Raw genomic sequence first — 27,950 nt, forward strand, 5'->3', positions numbered from 1 at the left:
CATCACGTCCAATGCAAGGCTATGGACCCTACATTGGATTTGTTGACGTCAGGACCTTAGACTGCAGAAGTGGAAGCATAGGGGAGAAGATGCTGCAGAGAGGAGCAGAGGATCGGGTAAGCAATTTTTCTAAAATAAGTCCTTTAGACCAGTGGTCATCAACCCTGTCCTCAGGGCCCACTAACAGGCCAGGTTTGCAAGATAACTGAAATACATGACAGGTGATATCATTTTCTGCTCAGTGATTGCAGTATTCTAGTCTGCATCTCCCCAGAGTAATACATAAAACCTGGCCTGTTAGTGGGCCCTGAGGGCAGGGTTGATGACCACTGCTTTAGACCTAAAGAAGTAATTAGCCCTTGCCGTGGAGGGCAACCCCACTGCAAGGGATCATTTTCAAATTTCCCAGAGTTGGGCTTTAGCAACTGTATGGCATATTATATTAGCCACATAGGGAGTGTTTTTTTGTTTTTGTTGAGTACACCAACTCATAGTGGTACTTCAGCAGCATGCATTTTTCTTTTGGCAAAGTGAAAAATCTCACGTCATATGGATGCCCTCATATTCCTGTGTGAATAAAGATCATACATAAAACAAGACTTATTTGTAAGACGCATATTTAACACATATTACAAATGTTATTCATTCATGTTATTCGCTAATCTCTCTTAACCACTTAAGGACCGAGCCTCTTTTTGAGAGGTGTTGTTTACAAGTTTTTTGCTAGAAAATTACTTAGAACCCCCAAACATTATACTTTTTTTTTCTAACACCCTAGAGAATAAAATGGCGGTCGTTGCAATACTTTCTGTCACACTGTATTTGCTTAGCGGTCTTACAAGTGCACTTTTTTGGGAAAAAATACACTTTTTTGAATAAAAAAATAAGACAACAGTAAAGTTAGCCCAATTTATTTTTTTATATTGTGAAAGATAATTTTACGTTGAGTAAATTTATGCCCAACATGTCACGCTTCAAAATTGCGCCCCCTCGTGGAATGGCGACAAACATTTACCCTTAAAAATCTCTGTAGGCGACATTTAAAAAATTCTACATGTTTTGAGCTACAGAGGAAGTGGTTTGAACATCATTTTCACATACCGGCGCTACTCGCGTATGGGTTCGCTTCTGTGCGAGAGCTCGTTGGGACAAGGCGTGTTTAAAAAAAAAATTCATATTTATTTTACCTTTTATTTTTACACAGTTTTTTGAAAAAAAATTGTGTCACTTTTAATTACTATTACAAGGAATGTAAACATCCCTTTTAGTAGAAAAAAAGCATTACAGGACCTCTTAAATATGAGATCTGGGTCAAAAAGACCTTAGATCTCATATTTACACTAAAATGCAAGAAAAAAAAAAAAAAATAATTTTGTTATATATATATATAAAAAAAATGGCTATGTTCGGAAGTGACATTTTGACTTCGCTTCCGCCCTGCAGTGTTATGGAGACAGGTGGCGGCCATCTTTCCCTCACTCGTCTCCATACCCAGCAAGGGTAAAGATCTAATCGCCCCTCTCCCACTGCCAATAAAAGTGATCTCGCCTCAGAGTCCACTCTTATCGTAAAGCGGCTTGGCGGCCAAAGAAGAGTATACAGGGTTATGGTAGCTAGCTGCTGCCATAACAACGATATTCCACTTCAAAGTAAGGACGTATATCGGCGTGCGGCGGTCCAAAAGTGGTTGGAAAAAAAAGTACTGCCTTTAATTATATCATAAAGGGACCTTGTCCATTCAACTCAAACCTCAAAAAGTGAAATTTTCGCTCTATTACAAAGCTAGCAGCACCGCTGCTTTCTGACATTCCTGGATGTGTTGGATGATGATGCCCCACTGGGAGGCATAGTTCCTTTACCCAGCAGTCTTGTAGCAACATAACAGCCGGCTCAAAGAACCATACAGCCCAACTTGGGACATGCTATGCAACAGACCAGGAAATGTTAGATAGCAGCAGTGCTTCTAGCTCTACAAGGGAGCAAAGATTTCACTCACCACCCACCAGTGTCCTCTTTTTAAAAGTGCACCCAAATTGATAATTATAGAGAAGTGACAGGTTTGCTTTAAGGAGAGACTGTTTTGTTAGGACCTGTCAGATGAGCTGTTATCTTGGAGATGTTTCACCTGCATACGCTAGCCAAAATGTGTGCATTTCTGAACAGATCTGTTAAACCCAACGTATTACCATGTGAATGATTCACGCCAGCTTTCATCATGTTTTCACAAGACTATTTCATGGTTCCTTTACTTATATTGCAATAAAGCAAAAACTCTTTCCTTCTTATTAGGCATTTATTTGTACTTCATTCCCAAAGGGTTCTTAGACTGGTAGATATATATTTTTATATATCCCATTACCATAGCTATGGGAGGCAAAATTATTTTGTATTCTTCAAGTATTTCTCAGGCTGAAACCTTTTTTTTTGGTTTTATTTTTTAGTTTTAAAAAGAGTAGGGAAGGGTTGGGGCCTTTATTGGGATTTCAGTTCTAACGGATTGACTGTTTCCTCACTGGGCAGATTGACCCTCTTTATTTGTCATGTGGCATCCACCAAGAAAGGGGCTGTCAAATTTACTCTATAGTATAGTATACAGTGGCGGCCTGTCCATTAGGGGCGCCGGAGCGCCGCCCCCACTATTCACGGCAACTATTTTGACAGGTCACTGCCACCCCATATTCATGCATTCGGCCCCTTTCAGGACGCCGGGCACATGTTTTTTTTTGATGCACCTGATTAGAGCCAGAGGCTCTAATAGGCTTCAAAATAGGTTGAGCCCGTGGAGCAGAGCATTGCATCAGGAGCCCACCCAGGTGTTACAACAGCGAATAAATATTCACTGTTGAAACTCTGAGTCTCAATCTGGCCAATCAGAAGCAGGTCTGAGACCCGTATTCCAATTGGCCAAAAGGAGAAGAGTGCCAATTGGCCGCAGCGAAGGAAGGAGGAAACGGAAGCTGCCACGATGCCTGTGGAAAGCAGAGGAAGGGAAAGCCACTGCCGCCGCCGGTGAAGCCCGGGAGAAGCCCATAGATGAGGTAGGTGCACCAGACCCACCCGACCAACTGACCAACCAGTGGGGGGGGGGGGGGGGGTCGGGCAGTACTGTTTGTCACACTCCTGAAAAGAAAAATCACCACTGGCTGCCACTGGTAGTACAGAACAAAGGTGGAGGGAAATTTTCCAATGTGGATGCCTGTTTCAGTGACAACTGTGAGAATGGATTTTCCTGCACTGTGGAGAGATTTCCGAACCCTTCCCGTTGTGTCTCCTGGGACATTTTGAATTTAATCTAACAGGGTTCGCAGACTCAGCTATTTTACGTACTATAAAACAGTGTTTTTATACCTTTTTTCAGTCAAGACGCCCTTTAAAATTCTGCACAATCTCTATGCACTCAATTCTAAAATATAAAAACAAAACTAATAGTTCTACATATCATAGCAACATCCACACACCAGGGCCACCCATCATTAGAGGTGCTTTATTCATCAATCTATGCAAATTGGTACTGATGTAAAAATGTTTCTCCTCTCTCTCAGTTTCTCTCCCTCTCTCTGCTAATGTGACTCCAGTGGTAGAGGTCCAGGGGAGGGGCAAACAAGGATGCAGTGCCGATGCCTGAAATCCTACTTATCAACCAATGGCATCATTGGATGTTAGGATGCCAGTGGCTGGCTGGCACAGCCCCCAGGTTGTAATGCTGCATAATAAAAATATGTGGCTTTATGCAAAAGGTAGGCTTGATCCACTGACTTGTTGGCAATTTTCAGGCAATTTGTGGCAGTTTTTAAGCATTTTCCAGGGCAGCTCTAAAGAATCCAGAAGACACCCTAGTTGAAGAAGACATCTATACATTATTGTACCAACAACTCAGATTTACCACACAATGCAAAAATGATTGCATAAAATATCTTCCAAGTAAACTGTATTTTGCGCATTCAGGACAACATTACAGGCTCACTGCACAGCCCGCTTCCTTACATTGGCAATGCTTATCTTTGCCTAACTCTCAAGCCAACCTGCCCACCTGCTGGAGGCCTGTGAAATACTTGGTTCTGTCAAGCACGGTGGAGCAGCTTCCTCTGTCCTCTTCTTCTCATGATGCAGCACTGGTTGAGTGGACAATTAACAGGGCCAGTCTCTGGTATTTAGGAGTGGGTCCTTTGCCCTGTAAAATCCTGACCCAAAACCAATCTTTTTAATCAAGGCTTTGGCAGGGGAACAGGGTGGAAGGTGATCATTGGGAAGGTAAGTATAGCAATAAAAAATCAAGCAAACCCATGACTCATGCCCATGCATTACAGCTTTAAAACCTCAGATGGATGGGGTGGAAATGTTTAGTTAGCGGATTCAAGTAACGCCACTCGTTAGATGTTTGTGGGGGAATTGCCACCCATTATTGCACATTGACTGTATAAACTGGGCAAAAATATAAGTTTGAATGCTAGAACAGTAAACATCAAATTCTACTATTGCTTCTATGTTCAGTGTTAAGATATATTACATTGGGGGAAGAGGAGTAAATAGACCTTCTCAAAGTGGTTTCTGTGCAATTCCCCCATTGTTTATTGACATTTGTTTATCCAGTGAGCCTGGCTGAGAAGCTGGGCAGCATGTTGTCACTGACCATTGGTGTGGGAAACCTGTAAGTGGGCACAGTCATTTACTCCTCAGCAATATATGGAGGTCAATGAGGGTGGGAATAGAGCTTAAAGACAGCAGGGAAGACCTGACAGAGGATCAAGTTCCCCCACCCAAAGATTTGCCCATATAATTTATAAAAATAGTTGTTCTTTTATTAAAACAGGAATGCGTTCCTACTTAGAGTAAAAAAACTAGCCTGTGTGGAATTTGGATTAGGCATAAGTCATACAGAGCCTTAAAGCAAGTCTAAATTTAAGAACAAAAATGTAATATGTTGTACCTTATCAGTCCTAAAATATGCTGCTTTGCTTTTTACATTTTTTTTCACTTTATTTCCACTTGGCACTGTTACCAGTAACACATTTCAAATCCCTGGACTGCATCACTGGCTGCATTGGCACTGACAGCTCATCACTTATGGAGGTAAGTACAGAAGGGACTGGGTCATGGGAAGGATGTACAGTGTTAGTTCACGTTTTCATTTTTTTCTTACACTTTAAGTATCAGCATGTCCTTACTAAAAAACTAGGGTTACTTCTCTTTTGCCACCAATCAGCATCAAAACAATATAATTAGTTACTTAAAGGAAAAACTCATATTAAGAAGATCACATTAACACATAGGGCCATGGTATAAGGGGTCTCAGGTGCTTATAGCTTACAATACACCATAGCTTGTCTACATCATTTTTGAAAATGATGTAGACAAATGTTTCTGTAGACAAATTAGGAAACTACGTAATTTCCAAAGAAGGAACATTGAGCGGCACATCAGTGCATATCCACAACGAACCTGCAAAACTAGTCATTCTGATTATAAGAGAGAGATGAATAGCAGAAAATGTGCTCATCACTGTGTTGCTTCTCCATTCACTGTTCAGTCACAGGGTGAGGGTTTGGAAGGGACTTGTAAGTGAAAGTGAAATTGCAGGAGAGAAAGATCAGGTTCCCTCCCCTGCTAGGCAGAGCTGTGTAAATCTCAGGATAGAATGGACAGAAATCGTGATGTCACCAGCCCGCCTCTCCACCTCATCCAAGCAGAGAACATTTATAGACATAGCTGAATTCATACCTGAAGTTCATCTTTACTATAATAATAAGACATTATAATATTACATGATATAATATTACATCTAATTCTACGTTTTCAGTGCATTTATACCCCTATTCAAAATGTTTCTTCCTAGAGCTGGGTATAAACTAGTAGAATTTTAAATAAAAATTCAGATGAAAATTCTCAGTAAATTCAACTGTCATTCTAAAGTAGTTCAATATTTCATTTCAATTTTGTAATGAATGGACTTTACCAAATGAAAAGTACATACACTAAGAAATTTCATTTCAATTCAGGAAACATCTTCCATACTGCTCGTTCAAATTTGCTTATCCTGATGGCCAAAAACAATTGTCAATTTGATCTCACTAATGATTAGAAAAACGAACGAATGCTCCGACAACGAAAAATGTTGAATTCAACTCTACTAATGTATACCGTAGCTTTACTTAACATAGTATATGTTTAAACTGCCCAGAAATACACATTAAAATGCAAAAAACTCAACAATGCAGGCAGTAACACAGATCAAAAATGTGTGTAACTGAATGCACATAGACAAGAATGAACCCTTAACTATAACATATGTGTTATTTGTCATAATGGTCATTATTTTCACATGTGTGATTGATATCTTGAGATTCACTGGCTCCCATTGCTGGAAATAATGCTCATTATAGACTTGCAGTAGAGCCAATAAGAACTAGCAGTATGGAAGGTGATGGGGACTAAGGAAACCACAAAACCTTCCACTGAAAACAAAGGAGAGCAAAGGTCTCCTGAATAACAGATCAGGTATTCATGGATTTTAGTGCCTTGTAAAGGCAAAGATGAAATGCAGGAAATGTGAACAGGCACGCAAATTATTTATTGCCCCTAGGACAAATAAAATATACAAAACATGCCTTATTGTCTAGGCACAGCCAAATATGTACAGCCATATATTCAAATTGCATAGTTTTCATCAGTGGAAAGTATCATACAATGATTCTTCAGGACTTGTTATAATCTTACAGCACACCTGTGATTAATATAAATGTGCCATCAGTGGCAAGCAGCTGACAGCATAAGCACGTATTTCTTTGTAGATTATGGTGTTGTCATCAGTGCAAGTAAAGCAAAACTCCTGTAAGTGTCTGGTCAATAAATCTGTCAGGTTAGTGCTTGGAGGATAAATCTAGCAGGATAGTGCTCAGCCCACAAAAATTGTCAAAAGGGGAGTGCATGTCCAACCAGAACGTACATCAGGTGAAGAACTCCTAAGACCCCATACACACTATACAACTTGTTTTGTCATATTTCCTTAAGCCCTTGTACACACGGTCGAAAATCTGATAGTTCGTAACGTGATGACGTTTTTTAGTTACTATCTATTTTAATAGCTTTGGTCTAGGAATTTGATCTGAGCATGTGTGGCACTTTGTCCGATCGGATCGTGTTGTCGGAAAATTTTATATCCAGCTCTCAAACTTTGAACATTCCGATGGAAAAAGTCAGATGAAGCCCACATACGGTCGGATTATATGTCAACACAGTCCGATCGGACATTTTCCGTCGAAATGTCCGACTGTGTGTACAAGGGCTTAGATTTACCAAAACCATGTAGTGCAAGGGCCTGCCTGGTTGCATACAAAACAAAACTCTTAGGCCGCGTACACACGCGGGGACTGTTCGCCCAACTTTGTCCGCTGAACAGTGTTTCAGCGGACAGTCCGCTCGTGTGTGGGCTTTCAGCGGACAGTTTCAGCGAACAGTCTGCTGAACAAAGTTTTTCGGAAATTCCGAAAAACTGTCCGCTGAAACTTTGTTTCAGCGAACAGTCCCCTCGTGTGTAGGCTTGTTCGTCAAACTAAGTTCCGCGCATGCTCAGAAAGGATTTACACGCCGAAGTTTGCATTGCAGTGTATAGGACGTCGTTTTCTAGTCCCGTCGTACGTGCCGTTCACGTCATCGCGCACGGTTTCAGCAAACTGTTCGTTCGTCGTGTGTGGGCAAGTCCGTCCATGCTAATTTTGAGCGGACTGTTTGCTGAAACTGTTTGACGGACAAAGTTGAGCGAACAGTCCCCGCGTGTGTACGCGGCCTTAAGGTTTGACCTCATATTATATGGTTTTATTAAATCCGAAGGGAAAAATCTACAGAAAATTGTAACCTGTGTATCCAGCTTTAGACAGATGGATTTTTTTTTTCGGGCAGCAAATAAAATGAATAGCATAACACGTCTATGGGCTGGCAATAGATAAGATGACCACACATTCTAACAACCAAAATATAATTTAGTAACTCTTGGAAGTAACTCAGCTGATCTGCAGGGCTGATCGGTATCAAACATTTGTAACAGACAAAGGATGCACAGACACCAGGATTTACATGATTATCTGTACATTTAAGTGTTACCCTTGAAGTGATTCTAAAGTAAAGAATAAAAAAAAATATATAACAAACATGTTATAATTACATGCTCTGTGCAGTGGTTTTACATTTTCTTTTTGGGTTACCCGCTGGTGGTCCTGGCTCCTCACCCCTGCCGAGTGCCCCCATAGCAGGATTCATTCATCGGGACGCTCGAGTAGACTTGCTCCTGAGCCATGCTCTGTGAGTCCATTCTCATACAGAGCATGGCCTGGCCCCGCCACTTCTCTGTCCTTATTAGCTCACTGGCTGCGAACTCAGATACACTGAAGCTCAGCAGAGCGAAGGGGAGGCTTCCCAGACTTCCTTTCGTAGGAGGGCTTAGGAGAGTTTCCCTTTTCTCTGTGTGCTATCCAGGGGCGGACTGACAACTCATGGGGCCCCCGGGCAATAGGAGATTATGGGGCCCCCAGGCAATCAGAGATTATGGGGCCACATAGTATACACAAACACACACACAGTATAATATCACACACACAGTACACACAGACATGTTTCTATTGGCTGAGAAGGTACTGGAGAGATGGGGCAACTATAATCTTGGGTTTTACTGAGGCTGGCAACCCTGATGGGGCCCCCTAGTGGCATGGGGCCCTCGGGCAGTGCCCGAGTAGCCCAATGGTCAGTCCGCCCCTGGTGCTATCTATTGTATTTGAGGACAAACATCCCCTAGGTACACCAACATTGTCATGTGATGTGACACATAGGCTTCATAAAGAAGTTTAGGGGAGCCTGAGAGGGCTTCCCTTTGATATATGACAGTCTACATCTGTGGTCTGCACAGGTCAGGGCACATTACCGTGGCTTTGAAGTGACCTCCAAATATCGGTAATGCGTAGTGTGGATGTCACTGGACAAGGACTATTGCCAACTAGTTTTGTCCCCCAGGGCAGAAAGCACCCTAGGTGGGCCACCGCTTGTATCATTCATTTTACAGTGGAAGATATTTTTGTTGCTATTCTTTTCAAGTTTTTAAACCAGGAGTATGCATTCCATAGAGTTATGCTGTGTACATATGATTGGAAATTCGAAAAGCAAAAGACCAATGAGAGCTTTTGGTCGGAAAATGTGATCGTATGTATGCTCCATCGGACGTTTGCTGGCCAAATTTCGCCCACCAAAAGATTGAGAGCATGTTCTCAATTTTTCGGTCAGAAAAAGTTCCTATCTGAAAATCTGTTCGTGTGTATGCAATTCCAACACGAAAAAACTCACGCATGCTCAGATTCAACTACAAGATGGAAGCTATTGGCTACTGGCTATTGAACTTCCTTTTTTTAGTCCCGTTGTACATGTTGTACATCACCGCGTTCTTGAGGGTTGGAATTTGGTGTGACTGTGTGTACGCAAGACAGCTTGAGCAAAATCCCGTCGGAAATTCCATCAGGAGCCTTTTCCGACCAAAATTAAATCGCGTGTACGCGGCATTAGTTAGAATAATACCATGTCTATCACATAGACCAGTATATTAATAAATACCAATGATTGCTGATGTTATGAGCTGTTTTTACAATCATTTCAAGTATTACAGATGTAACAGTAGATACTACTGTAAATTCCAATTAAACAATATCATTTAAATTTAGAATTTGGTTTGTTTTTATCAAGGTAAAAAAAAACATCATTTAAAATGTAATGGAAAATGAATGGAATTTTTAAAAAACATTTTTATGAAATACAGAATTTTTTTAATGTTACTTCAAACATCATCTTGCAGATCACTTCGGTTTTATTTAAACACCCCTTAATGTTTCATTAAAGGCGTACCTGAATGTGGAATTTCAACAGCCCTAAAGCATTTTAAAAAAGAGAGAATGAAGAAAGCAGCCTGCACCCACGGAGAAAGCATTTTCATTGTGTTGAAGCCCTCCTGGGTTTTCTTCTCTCTGGTTATCATGAAGCGTGGATGGCGGTACTTGCACCTGCAGACTGACACAAAAGGGTTATTCAACATTAAAGGCCAAACAGCACACATTAGACTTGGTACAAAAACAAGACAAATATGCTGTACATAAAGAAAGATTTTGTCTGTATACGAACAGAACTGTATTATTAGCCATCCATTTGTTCAGAAGTCACTTTTAAGTCATATCAGCTGTTAAGGTAAGACGTCGACCAAAGCCAAAACTGTGCAGAAAAATATAGCACAGCTGCAGTTTAGGGCCTCTTGCACATGATACTCCTGTTTAGGCATCTACTTCAGATGATTTTTTTTTTTTTATGTATTTGCCCATATTTACGTGCATTTTCGCCTATAGACATATTCTTGTGTTCTAGTTCTGCACAAAGTTTAAATAGGCATTTGCGTGCATGAGGCATAAATTACTGACCAAAAAAGCTGATTTTTCTTACTTTTTTTGCTGAAGAATAAAAAAAGTAAAAAAAAAAAAATAGCTTATACGCTATACGCTATATTTTAACTCTGTAAAAAAAAAAAAAAAAAAAAAAGCTGTAGTGAGCTTTTTCAAGCTGCAGTGTGCAAGAAGCCTTAAAGGGATTGTAAAGCTTTGCGTTTTTTCGCCTTAATGGATCCTATGTATTAAGGGGAAAAAACACCTTGCACTCTCCGTCCCATCCGAGCCCCCCACCCCCGTTTTACTAACCTGTACCCCTAATCTCCGTGGGCACAATCCTGCGTTGCTTTCCCCCAGCTCTTGTGGGCTCTTCATTGGATGATTGATAGAAGTGCAACCATTGGCTCCTGCTGCTGTCAATCAAATCAATGGCACGGCATTCCGGGGGCAGGGCTGAGTGTATCACATGGGAGCGCGCCTGCAAACTAATCCCCTTGGGAGAGCGCTTCCCAGAGGGGGGTGAGCTCTTGCGGGGAGAAGCCAAGACAGCCGCCGAGGGACTCCAGAAGACGAGGATCGGGGCCACTCTGTGCAAAACGAACTGCACAGTGCAGGTAAGAATGATATGTTTGTTATTTAAAAAAAAAAAATTAAACCTTTACAACCCCTTTAAGGAATGATGTGCTAAGAGAACTATAGAGTCTGCCATTTTGAATCTGACAATGGCAGTAGCATGGGTGTCATGCTGATCTTCTTGCTTCAGCACTTTCTAAGTTACTGACCTGGATCAAGTATGTGCAGTGCTTTGCTTTGCAGTGTGGCAGTTTTTGTTTAGGGTATCCAGACAAAGCTACGCTTCTTCACCTAAGGAAACCTAGCGAAATGCGTTGACATCACCAGCGTCACGTGACACCATCTATGCAAGCCCCGCTGTCATCGGGCAAGCCAGCTGAATGAGAGAGATGGGAGACGGGACGAGAGGCGCTTTACGGCCTCCTGGAGATGGTGATTTGGCTCAAATTTCTTCCGGTGGTTACTCACTGACATTGTCAAGCGCTACTCTTGTATCAGGAAACAGAGAGACCACTATCAGCATGCATCTACAGTACGGGAATGGTAAAGTACACCCCCCACTAATACATCTATGGTCATTAGTGAAAGGATGTTGCCTGCACTGGTCTGATTTCATCGGAACATGTAAAACTTCTACCATCAAGGCCACATGTACCTTCACCTGCCTGTATTACATCACAGGGGCTTTTGTTCATCCTGGGCATATACCCCAGTACTGTTTGCAGGTCTTTTTTCTCGCAGTCGTTAAAATGGAAGTAAACCCTTCCAAACAACTTTGACCTACAGGTAAGCCTAGATTAAGGCTTACCTGTAGGTCCAAGTAATATCTCCTAAACCTATATGGTTTAGGAGATATTTGCCCGAAAATGGGCACCGCTGTCTACGGCGCATGCGCCGTAGACAGCGGCGCGCATGCGCACTAAATGCGGCAAGTCCAAGAATGGATTTGCCAAATTTGTCGACTCCCGTGCGCATGCGCGGGAGTGACGTCATCGCGGCCTCGCCGTATGACAGCGGCGGAGCTGCGAGGCGCGACTCCCGTGCGCATGCGCGGGAGTGACGTCATCGCGGCTTCGCCGCTGTCATTGGTCGGAGCTGCGAGACGCCACCAGCAAGATGGACGCGGCGGACTACAGGGATCAGCGGCGACTTCGCTGGCTCCTGTGTCAGGTAAGTGACACATAATGAGCTACTATGCGATGCATAGTAGTCCATTATGCTTTACCTTTGCAGGGAAAAAAAGAGGAAGTAAACCCATCAGGGTTTACTTCCTCTTTAAGTACTGCACACAGCACATCATATCTGGATTAACAGACTGCATACTTCCAGATTTCTCAGCAATAGTGCTGATATTATGGGGCTGTCACACCAAGGGGCGGACTGGCAACTCATGGGGCCCCCGGGCAATAGGAGATTATGGGGCCCCCAGGCAATCAGAGATTATGGGGCCACGCAGTGTACACACACAGTATACAATCACACAGTATACAAAGACATGTTTCTATTGGCTGAGAAGGTACTGGAGAGGCGGGGCAGCTATAATCTTGGGATTTTTAGACCAAAAGGATGTCGGTAAGGGACATTTCAGAGACAGATGCAAAAAAAACCACCAATTTTTACATTTACTGAGGCTGGCAACCCTGATGGGGCCCCCTAGTGGCATGGGGCCCTCGGGCAGTGCCCGAGTGGCCCAATGGTCAGTCCGCCCCTGGTCACACCATATGTACTTACTTGCCTTCCAGAACTGAAAGATATGTTGGTTCCCACGCCATATATACTCATTTTTTATTTTACATACCTTATTACATCCCCGTCCCTATCTGCGCCAATCTTTGCCAAGTACCAGCTGGTATCCCCTCCCTGAGGCCACACTCAAACATGATGTCTGTTTTCACTTGGATTTACCACTTTTATTTTTATAACTAGATTATTTTGACAGACATCCTGTCTGTGTGTTGCTACATGGCATCTGGAAGTTTCTTTTTCATGTGTGTCCATGTTGTCATGTTTTGTGTTTGTGCTTGTTTGGTGTCCACACCCTCCGTACTCACTGCAGTATAGATGTGGAAATCTGTGCTGTTGTTAAGTTGTGCTTTTATCCTTTTGGCTTATACTTTACATTGTGCCATATTTTGTTTAGCAATAAATCAGATTTTTTAGATACACTCTAGTATGATCCAATTGTTACTACAGTAAAATCGCACCTGAACTGGTGAACAAAACGGCACCAGACTCCGGACTGCAAACCTCGGTCGGACATGAGTGAACCTAGCCTTATGCCCCGTACACATGAGCAGATTTTCTGTCGGGAAAAACTGGGATGGTTTTTCCGACAGAATTCCGCTCAAGCTTGGCTTGCATACACACGGTCACACAAAAATTCTCGGAACTTTCGACCGTCAAGAACGTGGTGACGTACAATGCTATAACGAGCCGAGAAAATGAATTTCAATGCTTCCGAGCATGTGTCCAATTGTTTCCGAGCATGCGTAGGAATTTTGCATGTTGGAATTTGTACAGACGATCGGAATTTCTGATCAGAGCTTTTTCCGACCGAAAAATAGAGAACTCTGCTCTCAATCTTTTGCTGGCTGGAATTTTGCCAGCAAAAGTTGGCAAGAATTTCTGACCAAAAGCTCACATCTGACTTTTCCTGGCAGAATTTCTGATCGTGCGTATGGGGCTTTACTGAAATATTTAATATCTTGAACTGTCCAATCATTCTGACATAAAGTACAGTATATACTTGTACTGATTCCAGCCACTGTAAACTACACTATCAGGGCCGGTGCTACCATTAGGCAAACTAGGCAGCCGCCTATGGCACACTGCTCCACTGGTGTTCCTACTCTTTTCTCTCTGCAGCAAGCAACTAAGTCTCAGCAACAGCAGGCACACATAGTGTTAGAGGTGCAGCAGTGGTGGAGGACTGTGTCTGTGTACTGACTCCCGAATGAATGGAAGCAAGCAAACATTCATTAATGGGCATTGGTAGGCTGCATTGATGGGCGCTGGGGAGACTGTATTTGATGGGTGCTGGTGGGCGCTTCATTAAAAAGGTGGGGTATACATGGGCAGGGCAAAGGGGGTAGAGTCAGGGGTGGAGCCAAAGGGGGGGCGGCAAAATGAGGTTTCGCCTAGGATGTCAAAAACCTTTGCACCAGCCCTGTACACTATTAATATGAAATGTTTACCAATGCACTAGTCTGTTTAATGACTGTAGAAATACAGTATACTTCTGTGTTCATACATTTCTATGTTCTACATTTATCCCTCTTACTGTGTAGTTTCCCTCCGGTAACGCATTGTATAAATTCATTAAAAAAAACACTTTCCCATGCTATGCAAAGAGGACAGGCTTTTCTGTTTGGGATGTGGCTGCTTTTTAAAGAAAACAAACTGTAAGGCTTTGAATTTCTTTTATTTTGATTCACATGGAATGTGTGCTATTATAAAACACTTAGGTAAAGATACACAATGCTACGCATATTTGGTGTCCACTAACATCTTTGTTATTTTAAAGTAGAACTAAAGGCAAAACGTGTTCTCATTTTGAGGAGAGTAAGGCGGGTTATGGTCCCTATCAGGTTTTTTTGTCATCTAAGTCACATTGGGGAGATTTCCCTTCATTTCCTGTCTTATAGACAAAACAGGAAGTGAGAGGAAATCCCTCCAAAGTGCAGGAATCCCTGGGTGTCACCGGGGTCATCAGAGCAAGTGGAAGATTTCCCCTCCAATCCTGTTCTGGCGACAACCCAAAGTTTGGGATTTCCTTTCACTTTAGGTGATAATGGTAAATGGGATAAATAGGGTGGATGGCTCTCCCTAACTGGGGAGCACAGATAGCAATACAAACCTGACAGTTGATCTAATTCCTCTCCACACTATCCAAAACAAAATAAATGTTTAGCTTTTAGTTACAATATACAAATTGTACATAGAAACATTGTTATATATACAGTACTTTTATTATATTATATGTATTAAAGGAAAACACATTCTGCTGTGAGAGCTGGCCCTTTAAGGGGATCCGAACATCAGAATCCATTAGAGAGGCTCCTGATCATGTGATCACTGTGATTGGCTTCCACAGTGGTCACGTGATCAGGATCCTGTTCTACCGGCTTTACCTTCACTCCCTGTCATTGGGTTACCTGATGTGCAACCAGAGAGAATGGAGGCATGATACAGGAGATCAATGCAGCCTCACCAGTGCCCATCAATGCAGCCTCACCAGTGCCCATCAATGCAGCCTCACTGTGCCTATCAATGCAGCCTCACTGTGTCTGTCAATGCAGTCTCACTGTGCCCATCCATGCAGCCTCACTGTGCCCATCCATGCAGCCTCACTGTGCTCATCATTGCCACCTTACCATGCCATACATTGCTGTCTCACCGCGCCAATCAATGTAGCCTCACTGTGCCCATCATTGGTGCCTCACCCTGCCAATCAATGTAGCCTCACCATGGCCATCATTTCCACCTTACCATGCCAATCATTGCCGCCTCACCATGCCAATCAATGTAGCATCACTGTGCCCATCAATGCCGCATTACCGTACCCATCATTGCAGCATCACCATGCCCATCATTGCAGCCTTACTGTGCCCATCATTGCTGCCTCACCATGCCATTCATTGGCGCCTCACCATGCCCATCATTGCAGCCTTACTGTGCCCATCATTGCCACCTCCCCATGCCCATCATTGCAGGCTTACTGTGCCCCTCCCTGTTGCCTCACCGTGCCAATCAATGCAGCCTCACTGTGCCCATCATTGCCGCCTCACTTTACCCATCATTGCAGCCTTACTTTACCCATCATTGCCACCTTACCATGCCAATCATTGCCGCCTCACCGTGCCAATCAATGTAGCATCACCATGCCCATCATTGCAGCCTTACTTTGCCCATTATTGGCACCTTACCGTGCCACCATTGCCGCCTCACCATGCCAATCAATGTAGCATCACCGTGCCCATCAGTGCCGCATCACCGTGCCAATCATTACAGCCTTACTGTGTCCATCATTGCTGTCTTACCGTGCTAATCATTTCCACCTTGCAGTTAGTGCCAGTGGATTATGTACAGGCACAGCGCGCATCTCACACTGCGTCACGGAGCCCAGTGTGAAAGGTTCAGTCTTGCTGTGACTGTGACAAAAGTCCCGCCCCCTCCTAGAGAAGCTCGTGTGATAGACAGAACACTGCGTCTATCACATGAGCTGGTCTAGGAAGAGGGCGTGACTTTTGTGACAGCGAGACTTCACACTGAGCTCCATGACACAGCGGCACTCTGCAGTCACAGCATAGCTCAAAGCTGCCCCAGGGCAGGCAGCCTACCGGGAAATGTCCCGGGAACCCGGTAGGCCAGTCCGGCCCTCGTTTCCAATGGATCTGTTGTAAAGTGATTTTTCCTTCAAAGAAGCAGATCTGTGATAGGAATATAGTATAGGTGGCCCCTGTTCTGGTCACCTGGTACAAAAGTTCCTCTTGCTTGAAGGACTGCTTTTAATGCCATTAGGAAACGTTAGATGTTATCAAGCCTTCAGATAGTTCCCCTAGTGCATTCTATTGTGATTTTATTCAAATCAACTGAGGAAGGGGAGGCTTTTTTTCCACCAAAGAGAATTTATGTCTTTGATGTTCTTAATGTGCATGTTACCCCAACATTTCATATTCCTGATATGTATCTGTTGTACCTTGTACTTGTGTTAAAACGAATTCTATTCTCTTTATATTGCTTCTTTTGGGTGAAATACCTGGTGAGCCAGTCCCCCTGCTTTCCTATTTCAAACTGACCACACTAGACATGAGAGCACATCCTTGCTAGTGTGGTCTGTTTTCTGGCTGTGCTGGGAGAACAGCATGCCGACCCTCCAATGATGATTATTTATAATGTTTTATTTTTTTTTAATACATACACAAATGTTTTGCCTTGCATTTCTATTTTAAACCTAATAGGTTGTTTTACAGAGGTGAGGTCACATATATTTTAACCATTAAATGTTTCAAAAAGTCCTTCATTTTAGATTAACTTTTAACAATGTCCCTGGGTTAGGAAGTGAGGAGAATTTCTCCAATGGAGACATGGACAATGGAAAGCTCTGCTATCAGTAGACTGGGTAAGAATTAGAACCTCTGTCAGGCTTTTGTTGCCTCATTACCTGTAGTATCTAAAATATGGTAGTGCTAAAAATAAGTTTGACCTGAGTTTTAGTTCAACCACTTACTGACCACCATACATACTGTATGTATATATATATATATATATATATATATATATATATATATATATATATATATATATATATATATATATATGTCCAGTCAGGAAGTAGCTCTAACAAGCTCATGGCTGCGGCTGAGCTGGTGTAATTTTTTTTGACAGCCGTCAACCAGTAAGTGTGATTTGGGCCACTCTATAGCTCTACTTTTCACTGACAGTACCCTTCCCCCACAAGGGGTCTTGTTAAAGTGTTACTAAACTCAGGACCTTGTATTCACTATACAGTAAAACCTCGGATTGCGAGTAATGCAGTTTATGAGCATTTTGCAATATGAGCTGTTTTTTTTTAAAATCCTGACTCGATTTGCAAGCGTTGTTTTGCAAGACGAACAGGATTCAAGCCTCTGGGGTGTACCGCATGTGGCCAGAGGTGCTGGGGTGCTAGTGATGCTCGGAGACGCTCAGAGCCACTTGGAGCCACTTTGAGATGCTCCATCCCTGAGTGTCTCTGAGCATCTCTGAGTGGTCTCAGAGTCTACGAGTGTTTCCGAGTGTCTCTGGTGCCCCCCCCCCCCCCACACCTCTGGCCACATTACACTAGCAGTGACACTGGAACAAATTATCTGAGTTTCCATTGATTCCTATGGGGAAACTCATTTTGATATACGAGTGCTTTGGATTGCAAACATGCTTCTGGAACGGATTATGCTTGTAATTCAAGGTACTACTGCATCTGGTCTCCCACAGTACACAGAACATGGAAATGCAATAGCTTTGGTAACTATAAACTTCTAAATACCTTTTATCATCAGTAATATATAGCAGTTTTGTGCCTTCTACCAGTGTCTAGTTAAAGCTTGTAGGAGTTTTCATTTTTCCCTGACTGTCCTATAAGGCTTCAGGGTCCCTAACCATCACATGCACCCTCCCAAGAAAAAAAAAAAAAAAAACTCTCTAGCAATACACACCAAGATGAGCATGGGCAGAGTGACTCCAAAGATAGAGCTTATCAGGAGATAGTGGAAGAAGGGGAGGATCAGGGAAGATCGGATAAAACAGCCTTTCTTAAACAATGCGCAGAATTAACCCTTTAGGTTTCACAGTGAGTATAACAAGCATGCTTTACTGCATATACAGACTGGTTTTACTGTTGTGGGTTTAGTAACACTTTAAATGAAAAAATAATAAAATACATAAAAAAATAAATAAAGTAAAAGCATTAAAAGCACCCCCTCCTTACGCATATGCGCAAATGCAGACACGTGCAAATGTAAACAACAATAATGCTACACATGCAAGGTATTGCTGTGAATGTTAGAATGGGAGCATTTACAAGCATACCCCACTTTTATGTACACAATGGGGTTTATTTACTAAAGCTGGAAAGTGCAAAACCGGGCTCACTTCTGCATAGAAACCAATGAGCTTCCAGGTTTTATCACCAAAGCTTAATTGAACAAGCTGGGGTTAGAAGCTCATTGGTTTCTATGCAGAAGTGAGCCTGATTTTGCACTTTCCAGCTTTAGTAAATAAACCCCATTGTGTACTTAAAAGTGGGGTATGCCTGTACTCGTTTAGGCTCTGAGGAAAGGGGTTCTCCCCTGAAACGCGTCAGCCACTTTTTGGGGTATCGCTCGATCTACTTGACATCAGGTTCAGGCTTGTTGATGTTCGGAGAAGTTGACCCTGCTGTATTGATTATGCCTTTTATCAATGCTCGTTTGTGAGTATTAATTTTGCTACGTGTTCTATTGAATAAAGCTCTGTTAGTGGTAATGCACTAGGTCGGTGCGCCCTCCTTTTCTTATTTGTACTCTAGAGTCATCATTCACAATTATCATTATCATTGTATAACCTGTAAAGTGTCACTTATAAAAAATGTTAGGTACCATAGTTTGTTGCCATTTCATGGGTGCTCGCAATTTTTTGTCTCGACGTGCTTGGTATCTGCTTATTCAATACAACATCATCTTTTATGTTTTACCAAAAATTGGTTATTATATTGCATTTGCATACACTAAAATAAATTTTAATGTATTTGATATTTGCGCAAAAATCGCATGACATAAAAAAAAAATCAAGCAGCCACCATTTTATTCTCCAGGGCCTATGCTTTCAAAAAAATATATAATGTTTGGCAGTTATAAGTAATTTTCCAGCAAAAAAATGTTCATATGAATGTCCTTGAAAAATTTCAAACCTGCCCCGGACAACAAATTGGTAAAATAGATTGTAGGTAACCTTTTTGGCTTTGATTAGCCACATGGCCCAAGCAGGTTCTATTGTGTTGACCACATTCTTAACTGTAATGGCAAAATACAGGAACAAGGATTTCGGTATTTCCTGAAGTCCCTGGGAAGAGCTCCATGTTTTTCTCTAGTTGTTGGGAGGAAGGTCCAGAAAAAAGAAAGGCTTTTAGAAATTCTTCTTTAAACCTGTCTATAAACAGAACATGTTTCCTCTTTAAAGCTCAGATTCACACTGGACTCCACTAGTTCTTCTATTCTTCCAGTGACACTCATTGAAACACATCCAGCTTTTTAGTCATTAATTGGTGTAATTACTTGTTAAATGTTACCATTATTAGACTGCCAAGTATTTAAATACACAAATGGAGTGACACATTGGCAACCGGACTGCACAGATTCAGCTATCCGCTGTAATCTCTTGGTAACAGATAACTTTTTTTTAAAAATAAGATCAGTTCACGGTCAATTGATTCAACATCAACCCAAAGGCAGCCGCCTGATAAAAGTTTATAGTGGAGTAATAAATATTTAAAGAGCTGGAAATCATAAAAGTATCTGGTCAGTCCAAACGCTTATAAGTGCAGCTGGCATCGGCTGCTAAAGGCTAAGCATTACTTTGGGCCGACATTGGCAGGAGACTGGAAGGATGCCCGTACAAGCAGGCAGAAGGCATTTAAACCTCATTTTCTGGTATGTAATCATTACTATGCACAACAGTAATTATTGGGTCACGCATGCAATCCAAATCAACTTTACCTGAAATAATTTTATAGAAGAAACGTAAAACATCCACTTATCATATCAATGTTAAACATTGTTTAATATAAGATTACAAAATGCTGCAATTGGAATTTGATTTGATGTTTTCCTAATAGATTTGGATGATTTCCTTGGATCTACCCTGTTTCCCCCGAAAATAAGACCTAGCGTGATTGTCGGTGATGGCTGCAATATAAGCCCTACCCACCAAATAAGCCCTAGTTAAAGTCCGTGTAGGTCCTATTTTCAGGGTAGGGCTTATTATCGGGAAAACAGGGTAGGGCTTATTTGGGGGGTAGGGCTTATATTGCAGCCATCACCGACAATCACCCTAGGTCTTATTTTCGGGAAAACAGGGTAAGAAACCTGTACAACACAGCTGAAGTATGCAAGTAAGCAGCTGATACTTTTCCTTCGTTAGTTCATCCCTCCCCTTGTTATAAAATTATTAAATATAACATTTCTGTTTTTATGACATACTTCAGTGTCTTCACTGTGTTTCTTTGTGCAATGCAGGCAGATCATGACTGCTGGGGGGGGGGGGGGGGGGCAAATCAAGGTAAGTAGAAAATTCTGGACAGTCGCACTCCAAATGAAGTTTCTTGTGCCTTTATTAGAACATCAGGATCACACTGTACATGTCTTAGAAAGTAATACAGAATCAAAAACAGTTGACATGTTTCACACTAAACACAGTGCTTACTCATAGCTAATGCCCAGAATTTTCTACTCACCTTGATTTGCTATATGCATTAGCCAGCACCTGGGGCTCTTCATTTCCTGGAGGAAAAAACTTTTTGTTTCAGCAGACCTACCTGGAGCGGTGGTAACCCCATCTCTTCTTCTGCTGGGGGGGGCCTTACATAATTTCCTGAAAACGGCAGACCACTCTAAGTCCTACATGTGATGTTAAGCCTCTATGATTGACAGAGCTGCAATCCAATGTATGAAGGAGGCAAGCCAGGGACAGAGCTAAATTATATCCTCCAGTGAGGCGGGCTCTATCTGCCTTGCTACAACTTCTAATACACACTGTGAGAAGCCCAATGCTTAAGCCCACTCTTGGGTGATGTCACAGAGCAGCACCAGACTCTGGAAAGACCTCGACAATAATGTCGGGATCAACCCAGATTCCTGATTGGCAGCTGGCTCAGCCATTCAGCATGTCACTGAGAGCCTGAGCCAGCCTCTCCCGCCCCCTCGCTTGTCTGGCACTCCAGTCAGTGGAGGAGCAGAGCAGAGAGTGGTGACTGACAGAGTGGACTGAGAACTGAGCAATCAGCAGTCATATGATTGGTTAGTTCTTTGAGTTAGAGATGGAGGTGGACAGCTGAGGCATCACGGTGATGCTGCTGTATGTATAACCCCCTTCATCTTCTATGGCCAGAGATTCCTCCCATGGCAGCCATGTTCCAAAAGATCCACTGCCCCCCTATTCCAGCAACAATGGACCCAACGTATTGTTACCCTCAACTTAACATACATTTAATCCCCTCATACAATATTCCAATTACTCTAATGGCATATCCATATTAGTATCTTATATGGTGGATGGTAAATATTATCAATAAAATACGTATAATAAAATAGTAAATAAAATATTGAATAAATGTAGTCCCCTAATAAATTCTTTAACTATTATTAATAAAACTATTGATGTTCCACTCAACATTTAACCCCTTTGGCTGATGGGATCGGAGTTTGTATATCCAGTGAGTTTCTCGCCTGGATATATGTCGGACCATGTTCATGCCCCTCCAATGTGGTATGCCCACCTCGATACCCACCACCTTCAGTTGTGATGGGTCCTTATTATGTTTCAATGCAAAATGACTGGAAAGGTTGTGTTTTGGAAATCCCTTACTGATATTGGCTAGATGTAACTGTAACATGTAGCATCCTCTTGGTCCTCCCAACATATTGTTTCCCACAACTGCATTCCAGTAGGTAAACCACATTCTTCATGTTAAAAGATATAAAGTTTTCAATCCGGTATAATTTACCTGTTACCGTGGATGAAAACATTGTGGTCCTGATGGAATTTGGACCCACATATTTGCATACTAGACACTTCCGACAAGGGAAAAAACCTTTTAGATTCGTAAAGAAAGAGGGCCTAATCGGTGGTTCCTCAACACTGGGGGCTATTAGATGTCTCAATCTGGGGACCTTCCTAAAGATCTGCTACAGAAAATCAAAGGGCCAGCTAAGACTGAAGGACCCCGGGTCACATAGCGATGATACATGAACGAATGCTGCCCCTAGAAGCCAATACAGCAGGACGGACAGAAATATAATATATTGAGAAGGATTACTTTCATTCATTAGAAACCAAAATGGGCAGGCAATGGGGTTGAGTCTGGGCGTCCGGTGTATGGATGAAGTATAAAAAGAGCACACAGGAGGGAAGACGGACCTTTTTCACTCTTGATGGCTCCCTGAGCCTCATGGCTCTCTCTCTCTCACCATCTCGAGCCCACCTGATCATACCGTATAGCCTTGTGATAAGTATATTTGATATTTCTTGTTGTTATATGCTTTGTAATATATTTCTTTAGTATTTTCATGTTGGCATTTTCCTATTTTTTGGGGAAGTAAATAAGACGTTGTTTTATTAAGCAGTGTGTTTGTTTTTTATAGCTAACCTTATATTATTGTGCTATCAACAGTAACTATCAGAGTTTTAATAGACTAGCTAACTGTAGGAATAGACAAATTTATACATATATGGAATAAATAGAGGGAATCCATGACCACCCTCGGATAATATTTCGTTTAAAAGTTATTTCAATTTCAGTATTTATTTCACTTTTAAATGAGTGTGTGGGCCGATTGTATATGCTGATTAAAACAGCAATATGCTTGGTTATATGTTGCCGAAATAGAGCGCAGTCCCTTCAACATGGCTGCCATGTTAGTTTTGGACTACGGAAATATGGCTGTGCGGTTCATGATGGTTTTAAATACTAGCAGCACTGTTCCCTAGTGTTCGGCAACAGAAATCTTCTCTGAATATAAGGAGGTGATCTGAGCAAAGCTGACTCTTACTGGCTCACAGAAGAAGTCCTGTTGGATGAAATGCACGTCAGGCTAGGTACGGAGCAGCGGTGACATCCGAACACTCGTGGAGGGTGCTGGACAAACTCATTTTTCTATTTTTAGCATGATTTTATCATTTTTATAAGTACAACTTTTAATAAACTCCTGTGTGCTTTTAACCACTTCAGCCCTGGAAGATTTGGCTGCTCAATGACCAGGCCATTTTGTGAGATTCAGCACTATGCCGCTTTATCTGACAATTGCGTGGTTGTATGATGCTGTACCCAAACCAAATTGATGTCCTTTTTTTCCCACAAATAGAGCTTTCTTTTGGTGTTATTTGATCACCTCTGCGGTTTTTATTTTCTGCGCTATAATCAATAGAGGAGTAACAATTTAAAAAAAAAAACACAAAGGGGGTTATTTACAAAAGGCAAATCCACTTTGCACTACAAGTGCACTGCAAGTGCACTTAGAAGTGCAGTCGCTGTAAATCTCAGGGGTAGATCTGAAATGAGGGGAAGTTCTGCTGATTTTATCATCCAATCACGTGCAAGCTAAAATGCTGTTTTTTATTTTCCTTGAATGTCCCCATCGGTTTTACAGTGACTGCAATTCCAATGCACTTGCAGTGCAAAGTGGATTTGCCTTTCGTAAATAACCCCCAATATCTTTTTGCTATAATAAATATCCGAATTTAAAAAAAAATATTTTCCTCAGCTTAGGCTGATGTGTATTCTTTCACATATTTTTGGTAAAAAAAAATCGCAATAAGCGTATATTGATTGGTTTGGGCAAAAATTATAGCGCCTACAAAATAGGAGACAGATTTATGGCATTTTTATTTTTTATTTTTTTTACTAGTAATGGCGGTGATCAGCAATTTTTATCGGGACTGCGATATTGCGGCAGGCACATCAGACACTTTTAACACATTTTTGGGACCGGTGACAATTATACAGTGATCTGGGTTATTTTTTACCAGACTTAGTTTGGCCTAAATTTAGGAAGAAAGATTATTGGTTTGTGAAATTTTATAACAGTAACTAAGAAAAACATGTTTGTTTGTTTTTTCAAAATGTTCTGTATTTTTTTAAATTTATATTGCAACAAACAAAAAAGCTGTGGTGATTAAATATAATCAAAATGAAGCTCTATTTGTGTGAAATAAAATATATACATTTCTGTAAAATGTTGCATGACGCAGTAATTGCCAGTTAAAGTAACACAATACTGAATAGAAAAAAATGCCCTGGTCATGAACAGGGTAAAACCCTTTGATGGTCAAGTGGTTGAAAAGATTAAAAACAACTTTTGTTAGTACATTGGCATTATTTTTAGTCTACCTCATATACATGATTTTACAGTTTGGCGATCATTTTTATTTAACTAAGAGGAACACCACCCTGTCTCACAATTTAGCACACTGCCTTTGGTGCTCAGTATCCTTCATCCTTTTAACACAAGTCTTTTTCAATAGCTTTCAAGTGTTTTCATGAGTCTCTATACTGGCTGGCTTCGGGCAAATGCCCTTTGTATCAAAAGTGTCCAATTATTTGTAATAGATCAGTAGGAAGAGATTAATGAGCATGAACAAGAACAATGACAAGACAAGAGTCTGGGAGCATTCTTAGATTAGAATATTATCTTCCTCAGAGCTTAAAGGCTAAGTCCGTCTTTTAGAAATAAATAAATAAATGCACATACTGTATATTTGCAGGAAAAAAATAGCTTTTTACATTTATTTTATCATTGAAACCTGGAAAACATTTTCCATTTTCGAAAATTCCGATCGTGTGGGGGCTCTATCGGACTTTTTCCATCTGAAGTTCTGCCGGAAAAAAGTTTTAGAGCTGGATCTCCAATTTTTTCCGACAACAAAATCCGATCAGACTTTTTCTGATCGTTTGTAGAAAATTCTGACAGACAAAGTGCCATGCATGATCAGATTACATTAGGAGGCCAAAGCTATTGGCTACTAGCCTCTACGTAATCCCGTTGTAGGCAATGAACGTCACCTCGTTCCGAACGATTGGATTTTCCGACAACTTTGTCCGACCATGTGTATGCATGCAACACAAGTTTCGGCCAAAATCCGTCGGAAAAAATCAGACGGATTTTGTGGTGGGAATGTCCGACCGTGTGTACAGGGCATATGAATGAATGACACGGCTGTGCTGATTTCAAAAAAGTGACAGTTGGTGCGGTGAAGAAGAACCCCCACACACTGTCACTGTGGGGGGTTAGGAGGGTCGGTTTGTTTTGTCATGGAACTAATATCGAAAACACATTTTCTCTAGGATATCATGAGCTAAATCCTTCCATTTGTTTAACTGCTTAAGGACCAGCCACTGTCATTATACTGCAGCAGGTTGGCTTTCCTGTGCGAATTGCGTGGGTGTACGGCGGCTGCTTTAAAGCGGGGTTCCACCCTAAAGTGGAACTTCCGCTGATTGGAACCCTCCCCCCCTCCGGTGTCACAATTGGCACCTTACAGGGGAGAGGGGGGTGGAGATACCTGTCAAAGACAGGTATTTACACCCACTTCCGGGCATAGACTCCCATGGGAGTCTATGTCATTTCCTGTCCTGCCGCGCTGTCTGCTGGGACACACACGGGTCCCAGTGACAGCGCGTACAATTCCTATTGCGCTGCGCGACTCGCGCATGCGCAGTAGGGAACCGGGAAGTGAAGCCGATTCGCTTCACTTCCTGATTCGCTCACCTAGAATGGTGGCGGCAGCAGCCGAGAGCCGAGCGATCGATCGGCCTCGGCTGCCGGCATCGCTGGAACCCGGGACAGGTGAGTGTCCATTTATTAAAAGTCAGCAGCTGTAGTATTTATAGCTGCTGGCTTTTAATATTTTTTTTTTTAGGTGGAATCCCTCTTTAAGAGCGATGGGGGAGTGCGGGCACCGCAATGCCAGAGCATATGGCTGCGATGTTCGCTGGCCACCCGCAGTCGCTCCACAGAGAGCAAGGACAGGGATCTGTCAATGTAAACAGACAGATCCCCATTCTGACAGGGGAGGAGAGACAGATCTGCTGTTCCTAATGATTAGGAACAGCGTTCTCTCTTCTCCTCCAGTCAGTCCCATGCCCCCACAGTTAGAAACACCTCCCTAGGGAACACATGTAACCCCTTGATTGGCCCCAGTGTTAACCCCTTCCCTGCCAATGACATTTACACAGTAATCAGTGCATTTTTATAGCACGGATTGCTGTATAAATGTCATTGGTCCCAAAATAGTGTCAAAAGTGTCCGATGTGTTCGCCGCAATGTTGCAGTCCCGCTAAAAATCGCAGATTGCCCCCATTACTAGTTTAAAAAAATAATAATAATAAAAATGACATAAATCTATCCCCTTAGATGCTATAACTTTTGCGCAAACCAATCAATATACACTTATTGCAATTTTTTTAACAAGAATATGTAGAAGAATACATATTGGCCTAAACTGATGAAACATTTTTATTTTCATTTGGGATATTTATTATAGCAAAAAGTAAAAATATTGTTATTTTTCCAAAATGGTTTCTTTTTTTTGTTTATAGCTCAAAAAAAAAAAACCACAGGAGGTGATCAATTACAGGCATACCCCACTTTTAAGTACACAATGGGGTTTATTTACTAAGGCCCCTTTCACACATGCGGACATTATGTCTGTATTTCATCCATCCGTTTGCGGATGAAATATGGACATACATGCATTCCTATGGGATAGCGGGTGTCTGCGGATGAACATCCGCAGACACCCGATATCATTCGCTTCTGCAATTGTCCGATTCTGCAGACGGAGGCAAATCCTATTTTTCTATCCGTCTGCAGAGCAGATCGGATGAGCACGGACAGATGGTAGATGCATAGAGGAGAGCGGAGAGCAGACAGGGCGGTCCCTGCACAGTGTGCCCGGACCGCCCTGTTATCCACCGGCTCAGCGGGGACAACGGAGTGATCCCCGATGAGCAAGCGGATCATCACAGGGCAGATTATTGCTGATCTGTCCCGTGTGAAAGGGGCCTAAAGCTGAAAAGTGCAAAATCAGGCTCACTTCTGCATAGAAACCAATGAGCTTCCAGGTTTTATTACCAAAGCTTAATTGATCAAGCTGGGGTTAGAAGCTCATTGGTTTCTATGCAGAAGTGAGCCTGATTTTACACTTTCTAACTTTAGTAAATAAACCCCATTGTGTACTTAAAAGTGGGGTATGCCTGTACCACCAAAAGAAAGCTCTATTTGTGGGAAGAAAGGACATCAATTTTTTTCGGGTGCACAACCACGCAATTGACAGTTAAAGTGACGCAGTGACATATCGCAAAAAATGGCCTGATCATTAAGGTGGCAAATCCTTCCGGTCCTTAAGTGGTTAAAGCAGTATTAAATCCAAACACAAAACATTTGTATATTGCAGCTTAACATTTCGTAAATGTGGTGGCTACATCAAATTACTTTTCTTTAGATTTTTTTCCCTTTATTTCCTCCTAGTGATCTTGCTTGTAGCACACATCCTGTCTTTTGCTGCGTACACACAATGTGAATTTTCCAACAACAAATGTTCGATGTGAGGTGGTTGTCAGAAATTCCGATCGTGTGTATGCTCCATAGGACATTTGCTGTCGGAATTTCCAACAACAGATGTTTAAGAGCTGGATCTCAAATTTTCCCGACAACAAAATCCGTCATAAATTCCCAGCGTGTG

General features: G+C 42.0%; 1 protein-coding gene across 10 annotated transcripts in view; it reads right to left on the reverse strand.

Annotated features, from left to right (window-relative positions):
* Nucleotides 1-27,950, reverse strand: part of CHL1 (cell adhesion molecule L1 like) — a 248,112-nt gene that overhangs the window by 104,893 nt on the left and 115,269 nt on the right. For 8 of the 10 annotated variants that reach the window (XM_077452237.1, XM_077452235.1, XM_077452227.1 and 5 more), the window contains one exon: nt 9,880-10,041. In XM_077452237.1, coding sequence (XP_077308363.1) covers nt 9,880-10,009 — 130 coding nt within the window. In that variant the 5' untranslated portion in view covers nt 10,010-10,041. The remainder of the gene's footprint in view (nt 1-9,879; nt 10,042-27,950) is intronic. The other 2 variants (XM_077452233.1, XM_077452232.1) reach the window with 1 other exon arrangement.

The sequence above is a fragment of the Lithobates pipiens genome, unplaced genomic scaffold, assembly GCF_037356315.1.
Source record: "Lithobates pipiens isolate NorthernLeopardFrog02 unplaced genomic scaffold, aLitPip1_a1.2 Scaffold_23, whole genome shotgun sequence".
NCBI classification, from domain to species: domain Eukaryota; kingdom Metazoa; phylum Chordata; class Amphibia; order Anura; family Ranidae; genus Lithobates; species Lithobates pipiens.